Source organism: Hylobates moloch, unplaced genomic scaffold (genome assembly GCF_009828535.3).
Source record: "Hylobates moloch isolate HMO894 unplaced genomic scaffold, HMol_V3 SCAFFOLD_13, whole genome shotgun sequence".
NCBI classification, from domain to species: domain Eukaryota; kingdom Metazoa; phylum Chordata; class Mammalia; order Primates; family Hylobatidae; genus Hylobates; species Hylobates moloch.
Window position 1 is genome coordinate 89,835,602 of NW_026652288.1, and position 12,294 is coordinate 89,847,895.

Sequence of the window (12,294 nt, forward strand, 5' to 3'; positions counted from 1 at the left end):
AGTGCTGGGATTACAGGCGTGAGCCACTGTGCCCGGCCTTCTCTGTTTCTTTTAGAGCAAAACTCCTCTCCTTGCCTATATTCTCTACCTTCAACTACTCTCCTCTGCTTCTCTTTACAGCCCAATCAAACCTGGGTTTTGTGCCCACCTATTTACAGAAACGGAAAGGTCACCAACAACCTTCACGTTGTTAAGTATAGTGGTTAGTTTTCCATCCTCACCTTACTTCCCCTTCACCACTGTGTCATAGAGGCCATCAGTCAGCCTCCTTGGTGCTCTCCTCACTTGGCTTCCAGGACAACATTCTAGTCCGGGTTTTTCTCCATCTCTCTGCAAGCTCCTTCTCAGTCTCCTCTGTTGTTTTTGCCTCATCTTCCCATCCTCTAAACATTGGAAGGCCCCCGGTCTCAGTCTTTGAACCTCTCCTTTTTTTCCTTTCTATTTTTTCCTTGTGATCTCATCCAACCTCATGGGTTTTGATAACACTAGTATTCTAAAGACTATTCTAAAGACTTCCAAATATATACTGCCAGCCTTAAATTACATTCATGAATCACCACCTACTCAGTATTTCCACCCAGATATCTCTAACATAACATGTCAATTATCAGAGGTCCCTCACCTCTCGCAAAATGTTCCTGTTGAAGTTTTCTTCCTTCCAACTACAGGCCTTTTCCAAGATTGAGCTGGACAAGGAGGAGTGGGGAGATGGCAGAAAAAAATCTTCCTCAACCATCATGTACAATATTTGGTATAACATTTTATGATGCATTCTCAAAAAGAAAATCATCAGAGGGTAGAAGATGAGAAACAGAGAAACCAGTCAAGGAGTTATTTCAATAACTTATGTGAGGAACTAAGGAATATGGGTAGGAGAGAAAAAAGTGAACAGGATGGTGAAGGTTTCAGGCAGTAAATTCTCTGGGACTTGGTGATTAACTGGAATGTAAAGAATGAAGGAGCGGGAAATGTCACGATGATTTCATGTCTGACTTAGAAGTCTGGGTAGATACTGGTGACATTGAGATAAGGGGCATATGGAAAGTATACAGTTTTGGAGAAAGGGGAATAAGAGGTTCAATTTCAGTCATACTAAAAGGTCATGCCTACCAGATATTAAGTAGAAACTGGATAAAGTGTTTATATAATTTAAGTACACATGATTTTTTAAATGTGAAATGGAGTATATGAGAATATGCTCATATACTCCAGAGTACTCTTATATACACATAGCGTATGTGAGAAAATTAGTGTGTACACTAATATGGCCAAAGGCCTGAATTTTGCATTGAACCAAACTAAAGGACCAAGAAATACAGAGTGCATTTGTTTTCCACTCCTGATGGAAGACACACCTTTGACACAAAACAACACATGCCATTCTTAAAACGTTGTCTTTATAGGACTGGGGGAAAAGGAAGTGGGCTGGTTTGTATAATATTCTGTTGTGAAAATGATGTATGGTGGTCTACCCACAGTTAAAACTATTGAACACCCATACAAATTTCATGCCCCTCTATAATTCAAACCTTTGCATAAACCTGACACCTTCTCTTTGTAAATTCCATCCACTGCAACCTCATCTTCCCCAACTGACTCCCGATGATGACAGTATGTATTCAGGGCAACATGTCTTCAAGACAACAGAAGTTTTGGGGGGATTAGGGCCAGTGAAACCACAGGGAGGCTAAGCTGGAGACAGTTTTGCATCACGAATCATTACCAAAATTGTGAGCTAAATTCTGCTTGCAAAACCTTTATTACTGTGATATTACAATAATCCCAAAGAACACAGCTGGATTTTCAGATGACAGGTGGAGCATACAATTTCTGGCGGAAGACAACTCAATTTTGCAGTTATAAATTGTGTAAATTTGATGTGGACATCACCGAAAGGTGTTATGTGTGGAACCCCACAAGGTTATTATTACAGTGACTCTTTCTGGCAGTAGACTCACTTTTGATTAGAATTTAGGAACATATGGAAACCCTCTATAGGGGGTCATCCCCAAACAGAACCCTTCTGAAATTTAATTAGCTTAAATTTACTGAAAGCTTGGGTTTTAATTTTATGGTAAACAACAGCAGCATCAAAACTCTCTATAATTTGGCTGCAGCCTCCATTTCCAATCTTAGCTTTGTACTTTCCTTCCTCAAATTCACACTTCAACCAAAGTGTTCTATTTACTGCCCTCTGACCCTGGAGGGCATTTTTCTCACCCTGCTCTGCCTTTTCTCCTCTCCTGTGCCTTTTGAAATCCAGCTCAATGTCCAGATTATTCCATAAAACCCTTCTTGACCCCTATAACTTAAAGTGATTTTTACCTCTTCTGAATTTCTATAGCAAATAGCGCAAATATGGGAAAGCTTTTTAAACTTGAAGTTTTTTAAGTTTTTTAAACATTAAGCAAATATTTGAAATATTATGACAATATCTCATAATTGGATTGGAAAGTTTTTTTGGTTGATCAACTTTTATTCACCCTACATTTTTGGGTCTATCAAGACTACCCTCAGCTTTCATGATTTGCTAGAAGAACTCACAGAACCCAGAAAAGTGCTATAGTCATGGTTGTGGCTTACTGAAGTGAAAAGATACATACACAAATCAGCAAAAGCAAAAGACACATAGGGCAGAGTCCAGGAGAAACCAGGTATGAGAGTCTATTTATTCTCTACCAGTGTAGTAGTATAGACAGTACTTAATTCTCCCAGCAACAATGTATGACAACCTATGCAATATATTGCCAAACAGAGACGCTCACTAGAGCCTTAGTATCTGTATTAGGGTTCTCTAGAGGGACAGAACTAATGGGAGATTATACATATATGAGTTTATTAAGTATTAACTCACACAATCACAAGGTCTCACAATAGGCCTTCTACAGGCTGAGGAGCAAGGAGAGCCAGTCCGAGTTCCAAAACTGAAGAACTTGGAGTCCGATGTTCGAGGGCAGGAAGCATCCAGCACGGGAGAAAGATGTAGGGTGGGAGGCTAGGCCAGTCTTTCTTTTCACATTTTTCTACCTGCTTATATATATATATTTTTTTCTTTGAGACAGAGTCTCGCTCTCTTGCCCAAGCTGGACTGTGGAGTGCAGTGGCGTGATGTCGGCTCACTGCAACCTCAGCCTCCCAGGTTCAAGCAATTCTCCGGCCTCAGCCTCCTGAGTAGCTGGGACTACAGGAGCGTACCACCATGCCCAGCTAATTTTTGTATTTTTAGTAGATACGGGCTTTCACTATGTTGGCCAGGATGGTCTTGATCTCCTGATCTCATGGGTGCCTGCCTCCACCTCCCAAAGTGCTGGGATTACAGGCGTGAGCCACCGTGCCCAGCCTCTGCCTGCTTATATTCTAGCCTCACTGGCAGCTGATTAGATTGTGCCCACCCAGATTAAAGGTGGGTCTGCCTTTCCCAGCCCACTGACTCAAATGTTAATCTCCTTAGGCAACACCCTCATAGACACACCCAGGATCAATATTTTGTATCCTTCAGTGCAATCAGGTTGACACTCAGTATTCACCATCACAGTATCAAAGGGATTTTTTTGGTGTGGTCAGTCACAGAGGTATGGGGTCCCTACATGCACCCACATGACTGAATAGCTAGGGTCAATCATGCAGGTGCTGCACTCCATACCTACCTGACTCACCCTAGGTATTCAGTCTCCAACTTTCTCCCCACTTCCAGAGGTCAAACTGATACAGTGGGCCCCAGGGTCCCAGGAGAAAAAAAAAAAAAGCCTGTTCCATCCCAACCATTGTAAACAGGTGGAGGCTGGGCGGGGTGGGAATGGGACGCCAGAGGCCGGCCTGGGGCGCAGCACAGGAGGCAGCTCCGGTGGCTGCAGCAGCAGCAGCCTGAGCACCAGGAGGTGGCAGACGCGGTGGCGGGGCAGTCGGTTGCACAGCAGTAGTCACAGGTGTAATGGATAGGTAACAGAGAAGACATCGTCCCTTCCTAGTCAGGGCATTAGCAAGACCGAGTGCTTCCTGCCCCCACCAGCAGCCCCAGTGAACACCGCAGGATGAAGCATGGCAGCGGGCTTACCCAGACCCCCAGCTCTGAAGAGATCAGTCCTACTAAGTTTCCTGGATTGTACCGCACTGGCCAGCCCTCACCTCCCCATGGCATCCTCCATGAGGCTCCTGATATAGTGCCTGATGATGAGAAAGACCATGGGAAGAAAATAGGAAAATTTAAGAAAAAGGAAAAGAGGACTGAAAGCTATGCAGCCTTTCAGGAAGATAGCTCTGGAGATGAGGCAGAAAGTCCTTCCAGAATGAAGAGGCCCAAGGGAATCCATGTTTTCAAGAAGCCCAGCTTTTCTAAAAATAAGGATTTTAAAATAAAAGAGAAACCCAAAGAAGAAAAGCATAAAGAAGAGAAGCACAAAGAAGAAAAACATAAAGAGAAGAAGTCAAAAGACTTGACAGCAGCTGATGTTGTTAAACAGTGGAAGGAAAAGAAGAAAAAGCCAATTCAGGAGCCAGAGGTGCCTCAGATTGATGTTCCAAATCTCAAACCCATTTTTGGAATTCCTCTGGCTGATGCAGTAGAGAGGACCATGATGTATGACGGCATTCAGCTGCCGGCCGTTTTCCACGAATGTATACATCACTTAGAGAAGTATGGCATGAAATGCGAAGGCATCTACAGAGTATCAGGAATTAAATCAAAGGTGGATGAGCTAAAAGCAGCCTATGATCAGGGGGAGTCTACCAACTTGGAAGAATATGAGCCTGACACTGTAGCCAGTTTGCTGAAGCAGTATTTGTGAGACCTTCTAGAGAATTCGGTTATCAAAGAGCTTATGCCGAGATTTGAAGAAGCTTGTGGGAGGACCATGAAGACTGAGAAAGTGCAGGAATTCCAGCATTTACTCAAATAACTGCCAGAATGTAACTATTTTCTGACTTCTTGGCTCATTGTGCACATGGACCATGTCATTGCAAATGAACTGGAAACAAAAATGAATACACAGAATATTTCTATAGTGCTCAGTCCAACTGTGCAGATCAGCAATCAAGTCCTGTATGTGTTTTTCACACATGTGCAAGAACTCTTTGGAAATGTGGTATTCAAGCAAGTGACGAAACCTCTGCGATGGTCTAACATGGCCACGATGCCCATGCTGCCAGAGACCCAGGCGCGCTTCAAGGAGGAGATCAGGAGACAGGATTTTCTTTTGAATTGTTTACATCGATATCTGCAGGGTGGGATAAAGGATTTATCTAAAGAAGAAAGATTATGGAAAGTCCAAAGAATTTTGATGGCCCTCAAAAGAAAACTGAGAGAAGCTTAAAGACAGGAGCGTGAAACCAAGATTGCACAAGAGATAGCCAGTCTTTTAAAAGAGGATGTTTCCAAAGAAGAGATGAATGAAAATGAAGAAGTTATAAATATTCTCCTTGCTCGGGAGAATGAGATCCTGACTGAACAGGAGGAGCTCCTGACCATGGAGCAGTTTCTACGCCGGCAGATTTCCTCAGAAAAAGAAGAGATGGGACGCCTCAGAGCCGAGCTTGCTGAAATTCAGAGTCGCCAGCAGCACAGCCGAAGTGAGACTGAGGAGTACTCCTCCGAGAGCGACAGCGAGGATGAGGAGGAGCTGCAGATTATTCTGGAAGATTTACAGAGACAGAACGAAGAGCTGGAAATAAAGAACAATCATTTGAATCAAGCAATTCAAGAGAAGCGCGAGGTCATCATTGAGCTGTGCGTGCAGCTCGGGCTGCTCCAGATGCAGGGAGCCAAGGCTGAGCAGCAGGTGCAGGAGGACCAGGAGCCTGGGTGGCGCAGGGGTGCCCTCCAGCTGCCCAGAGACTGCGTCCTGGGGCCAAAAGAGGCTAAAGAGCAGCCAAAGGCAGGCAAAGAGCCGGTGAAGCCATCGCCCAGCAGGGACAGGAAGGAGACGTCCATTTGAGCAGCCCGCGCGGCCGTCTGGAGTCCGCGAGACTGAAAGGACCTGTGCATCTTACTGTAACCCGGGGCCCAGGCCGGCTTTCTTGCTGTACATTCTGTAAAGGTGTCTTCTCTTCTCAGACTCTTCCTCTGTCACACGTCTGACTCCTTTGCATCAGGCTCAGGTTCCGTAAGAGAACGAAGCAGTGGATGCATTGTGGGCTTTAGGGACAGATGAGTTTTCCAGATAGTGTCAGCTTATTTGAAGATTAATTTTCTTTGTTAACTTAAAATAACTATTTTAACCCTTGAGTGGCTTCTTTTTAAACCACAAATCATCTTGCTTTGCTTTTTTATCACAGCAGAATCAGGATCTCTTTCTCATTCAAGGGGGGGGAACCACACCAGGTCAGTGCTGCACCTGCTGTGGCCGCTGTGAGCCGCGCCCTCTGGGATCTCTGGTACCTTCACGCTTGCTTGTGCTTTCCACACCTTCTTGGTGCAGATCCCTGTGGGGCAGCTGCATCATGTTCTCTGGCCAGAGTGGCGCCTGGTGTGTGTTCCCTGGCCCACCCTCCTAACTCTCTCCTTCTGCAGTTCTAAACCACAGTTGATAAGCCCGAGTCACCAGGACGGCCTAGTCTGGCCACAGACAGAGGCTGCCTGTGGAGCCTGCCCACCCGCCCCAGGCAGTGCAGGCGGGTGGGGAGGAGGCCACCCATTCCCGCCGGTTCCTCACTGCGGGGACCAGCAAAGGCCTTCTCACTGGGTTGGCAAAGGTGCACCTTGGCCTGGTGCATTCACAGAGGATGTTGCTCAAACTAGAAATCTTTGAAACAACTGGCCTTCCTTAAAAACAGAATGACTCCGATTGCTTGCTTGGGCTAGAATGTACACATCTCCTTGCCTGAATAAGCCATATATATGCTTTTAAACAAAAGTTTGAAATTACCCATATTGTCTCAGTGAATCTGCTGGTGGATTCCCAATTGACAAGACTGAGTGATAAAAAAAATTTTCTTTCCTTTGGGTGATAGCTGTGATTCACCCCACCCCACCTTCTTGTTTCTGGTCCATCTGATGAGATGGATGCTCTGAGGCTTCTGAGAGGCCAGACCCTGGAGGCAACGTGCTGCAGTCACACTCTGCTGAGTGAATAGCACCGCAACACAGGCCAGGCTCATGGCTTGGAAGACAAACCCCACATGCACTTAAGAGGACAAAAACAAACCCCACAGGAAGGCTCTCTCCTCCTCCTCTCAGGTAGTATTTATTTTCAGCACCTGTTTGATGCAGTTTTTAAACCTCTACCTATTGCACTGCTGTGACTCATTGGCCATTGTTTGATTTTTTATGAAAAAAAGCTTTGTTATAGAAATCAGCAAACTTTTTTTTTAATCTGGAGAGAAGATATTCTGGTGACTGAAAGTATGGTCAGGTGTCAGATATAAATGTGCAAATGCCTTCTTGCTGTCCTGTCGGTCTCAGTACATTCACTTTATAGCTGCTGGCAATATTGAAGGTTCCTTTTTTGTTTGTATAAACTCTAATTTCTATCAAGGTGTCATGGATTTTTAAAATTAATATTTCATTACAAGTGTCTCAGCATTGGTTAACTAATTTTTGGCAGGACCATTATTGATCAAGCAAATAAATTCAACAGCCATTTGGGAAAAAGAAAAAAAAAAAACAGATATTCACCACAAATCTCATTGTTAGCATAAACTCTCTGGTGTGGTTCAAGGTCTCCTGTATATAAAGACACTCTTATCAGGCAAGATAGTCCAAAGCCTCAGAGTTTATCTTCCAGGAACCAGTTGAGGGACAGTGTTTTCTTTAAAATGTGAAGGGTTGGAGTACCACCAGCCTGCTGAGTTAACCCCTTTAATGCCTCCATTGTGTCATGATATTTAACTGTCCAACCATATTTTATGATCCTTGAGTATCAGTGTAGAGCATGGCCGACATCTTCTGATTTTTAGTTACTATGCAATATATATTTGAGTTATTTGCATTATTAGGTGTCTTCTATTCATCATACTTCATATACTAAATATATTGTTCAGCTTTTGTTATAGTTTTTCTCTGCAGAGTAACATAAAGAATATCAATTCTTGGCCAAATTCTCATCTGTGTTACAGTGACATATTTTCATAGATATTTCATCTAAGATTGTGCAGCTAGAGCTATAGAGACAGTTTTCAAGAGAAAGTAGGGATATGAAATATGTACAATGCCCATTTGCATCGTAAAACTAGAAAAAATAAATCTGAAAACTCAGCTGTTTCTATGAGGCCTCATGAGTCCCCCATCTATTTTGAATAAATTCACTTATTAGGTTGAATGTTGCATATGTTTTATTTGTGTCAAGTGGAAATGGTGTAAAAAAAAACTCATCCCCATTATAAGCAGCCAATTAATATTTTTAAAGTAAGAAGAAACCCAGAATGAGCAGTTTTATAGACATAAATATACAATACACCTTGACTATCAAACCAGTATCAAAGCTGAAGAGTGTCTGGAGTGAGGAGCAGACTAGTGTCATGATACAAGCATGGGACTGGGTGTCCAGACTCCTGCTATGGCAGGGACAATGTTGTGTGCTCACATCTGTAGGAAAACCACATTTTCCCTGCTGTCCTGATAGTTAGGTTAAGAATTTATTTTTTTTTTTGAGATGGAGTCTCACTCTGTCACCCAGGCTGGAGTGTAATGGTGCAATCTCGGCTCACAGCAACCTCCACCTCCCAGGTTCAAGCGATTCTCATGCCTCAGCCTCCCAAAGTAGCTGGGATTACAGGTATGTGCCACCACGCCCACTAATTTTTGTAGAGACAGGGTTTCACCATGTTGGCCAGGCTGATCTTGAACTCCTGACCTCAGGTGATCCACCCACCTCAGCCTCCCAAAGTGGTGGGATTACAGGTGTGAGCCACTGTGCCCAGCCAAGATCATTTGATTAATTCTTTCCAGTGGAATCTAATGCATCACTTCCATCTGAGGCAGTTTAAAGCAGGTGGAGAATAAATACCATGTTCCATAGGGTAGGACTACCTGACCCCTACTAGACTTTATAAAGAACAAACAAACTTTTGTTGTATTAAAGCCACTAAGATGTAAGGCTGTTTGTTACTGCAGCCTGGCTCATCCTAGCCTGGCTGTTGTACCTGGGTCATACCTCCAACTCTCCTGTTAGCAGTAAAACCAAAGGCACGATACTTTGGCTCTTTAGCTTTTAGTTTACTGAAATTAAAAATGCAGTTTAGGCTAGCTCTCTGTACGTTTCCTCTTAACTATAAATGCTATGCAGTTGGTTAAAAGCAGGAGCCCTGTAGGTTCTTTTCCAGAATATGTCGCTTATTGTCTGTGATGTTAACCTCAATTTTCCCTATCTATAAAGTAAGGATATTAATACCCGATACAGAGCATCATTTTTTAAATTACACACATATTACATTTTCCTGGCATATTAAAAGAATTCTAAAAGTGAAAAATAATTATATCCATGATAATACGTATGCTGTTAAAAGAAGTTCACAAATGAACCATAAATTTTGTTTTCTAAACATCCTTGACCCAACAATGGCATTGCTAATTGAAGTAAGTGCCTATTTACATTTCTCATTCTTAAACTTTTTCCTAACAAAGAAAAGGTAAAAAAGTTGACCCTTACATTATGGTCCTGCAGTCTTGTTTGTGATAACAAAACATAATAAAACATAGTTCACCATAGTTCACGAAACTCTCAGAGCATGAAGCAAAAAGCAAAGAGTGCTCTGTGAAGGTGTTCCATAGTGTCAGCACTGACTTTGATGATAAAGAAAAAAAGAAAAAAAAAGGATTATATTTCCCCAGAGTGCTACTCCCAACCGTGAGACAAAGTCATTTTGAATTTCCTTCAATCTGTATCTAAAAGTGCCTGTTTTCTATCTGAAGAGGATGCTTATTGTATATTTGAGGCAAACAGATAAATAGTTACATAAAAATTGTGTATTACAACTACTTTCAAAAACATTTGAATGATTAATAGTGTGCAAGGTAATCTGTGGTCTACTGGGCATTGTTGCCAGCCCCTCTCCACATTGCCTCTACATCACAGTAAGAAATCAGAAAAGTCAGAACTGTGTTTCCCAGAATCCTGAACCATCTGAGTAAAATTCCGATGATGAGAAGCACTATGGCTTATTGGGAAGGTGAAAGGGAAGAAGCCAGTAGTCTCTAGTGGCAGCACAAGCAGATGCAAGAAGCTAACAGAGGCCTCTAGACAAACTTCTGAGAATCATTCACTATGAGACCCCAGTGGACATACTTATTCATATGTATTTTTCAAACTGAAACTTGACTCATATAGGTGGTATTAGTAATACAGGGAAGTGCCTAAGATTTTCCTAGTACTATTTGCAACAGTAGATTAGGAATAAAAAATTAAAATCTATTAAAAGATCAGCAAATTTTTAAATCGTTCTCTTAAAATCTATTTCAAATTTTACTCAAGAACTTTTATTACAATTTAATTCTCTTTCAGTGATATATAACGTTCTTTATCTTTCTTTTTCTTTAAGCCTAGTGTTATTTTTGTACTATTATAAAATCTCATAAAATGAAACTGGAAATAATGAATACCCACCAATAGGAAATTTAAATTATCTTTTACAATTGTATTTGACCTGTCTTTACAGACTCTTAAAGGTGCTTTAGTAGAGATGGGATATCACACAGACTAATTTTTCAAGTATTTCCCCAAGGTCCCTTAGATCTTCAAATTAAATCAAGAAACATGCATTGAGCACCTATACTATTTGTGTACTCTAGAAACTTAAAATTCAGTTGGCAAGACAAATACAATCAAAGAAACGTAGAAAACAATAACATAGATTTAACTAATACTTTAAGGCAAAAGTAGACAAAGTGTTGCAAAGTAATGGATGATTCATTGCTCACATTATTTACCAAAAGACTCAGAGAAGCTGTATAATCCTCCCATGAACACTTCCCCAGCCTTAGTATCATCAGCTCTAAATATCTGATGGCCTATTTTTAAAAATTCTGTTCAGTATTTTGGCACAGGATACCAAAGCCCATCATGCTGGAAGATGCAAAACCAGGCAGGCTTATAGCATAATTGTTAGTTAATGACATAATTAATTTTTTCTTGCCTAGCTTTCCTCCCTTTCTACACCTTTTTCATTAAGGTGAACTGCAGGATCTCCATTTCTTATTTAGTTGTTAATTACAGGCAAAGAAAAGACAGGAAGGAAACCGCAATTATAAACATAGAAGGAAATTAATTTGATTACATTAGTTTGAGTGTCTTATAGTTCATGAGAAACCAAGACTGAGGAGCCATTCTAAAAATTATCTTCAGCTGGTGTGAGATGTTACTAGGAAAGGTCTCCAGGCTTGACAATGAGCCACAATCAATGACAAATTAAGTCAAGATTGTTCAAGACCCAGAAACCACCTACCTGTTAATATCCTCTTTTGTAGTTAATTCCTCTTTTACCTTTCATGCTTCTATTTTGGACTTTGGGTGGGTGAGCCTTGACTTTATGGACAAAATTTCACCCATTAGTTGACTGCAGACACCACTCTCATTACATCATAGGCTGAGAAAAAGGGTCAAATTAAAAGAGGAGGAAAATAAAGAAGGCTGCAAAACCTGCTCTGGTTACACCAACTCACTTGACCTCCCTTTTTCCATATACTCAAGGCATTTTTTATCTATTATCTATCATATGTCTATCTCTTTTAAACCTTAATGATACAAAGTATGCTTAATCACTAATTGAGTATAGGATAAGCATATAAGTCCCTTGAGATCTCCCTAGTTCTGTATTCCTTCCACTTGCTAGTTCTATTCTTAAGTTCCAAAATTAATCCAAATTTCAGGAAGGAGGGAATTTGACTCAATGCCAACCCTCTGGGGCTTGCTATCTGGGAAGTAAATAGTTAAAATAGAAGATTTTCAAGTCATTCTCTCCCATCTACAGGACACCTCCAGGGGGAAAAGGAAAAAAGCTGACCTGGTCAAATAGCCATGTAAATAAGCTAAGGATAATACCTACTAGCAGACAAAATAATGGGTATTTGCTAGCAGCAGAGTCCTCACCTATAGCAGGATATACCTATTATAAGACTATTTATGGTATTTCTAGTTCTAGATCCCTGAGGAATCGCCACACTGACTTCCACAATGGTTGAACTAGTTTACAGTCCCACCAACAGTCTAAAAGTGTTGTGTTTCTCCACAGCCTCTCCAGCACCTGTTGTTTCCTGACTTTTTAATGATCACCATTCTAACTGGTGTGAGATGGTATCTCACTGTGGTTTTGGTTTGCATTTCTCTGATGGCCAGTGATGATGAGCATTTTTTCATGTTTTTTTTT

The 12,294-nt window shown here is 41.5% G+C and overlaps 2 protein-coding genes across 6 annotated transcripts in view; one reads left to right on the forward strand and one right to left on the reverse strand.

Annotated features, from left to right (window-relative positions):
• Positions 1-12,294, reverse strand: part of PEX5L (peroxisomal biogenesis factor 5 like) — a 789,103-nt gene that overhangs the window by 519,233 nt on the left and 257,576 nt on the right. The gene's annotated exons all lie outside the window — the stretch shown is intronic.
• Positions 633-5,930, forward strand: LOC116480113 (ralA-binding protein 1-like). Its single transcript, XM_058426199.1, is given in 2 exon segments — positions 633-751; positions 4,010-5,930. Coding segments are annotated over 2 exon segments (2,040 nt in total).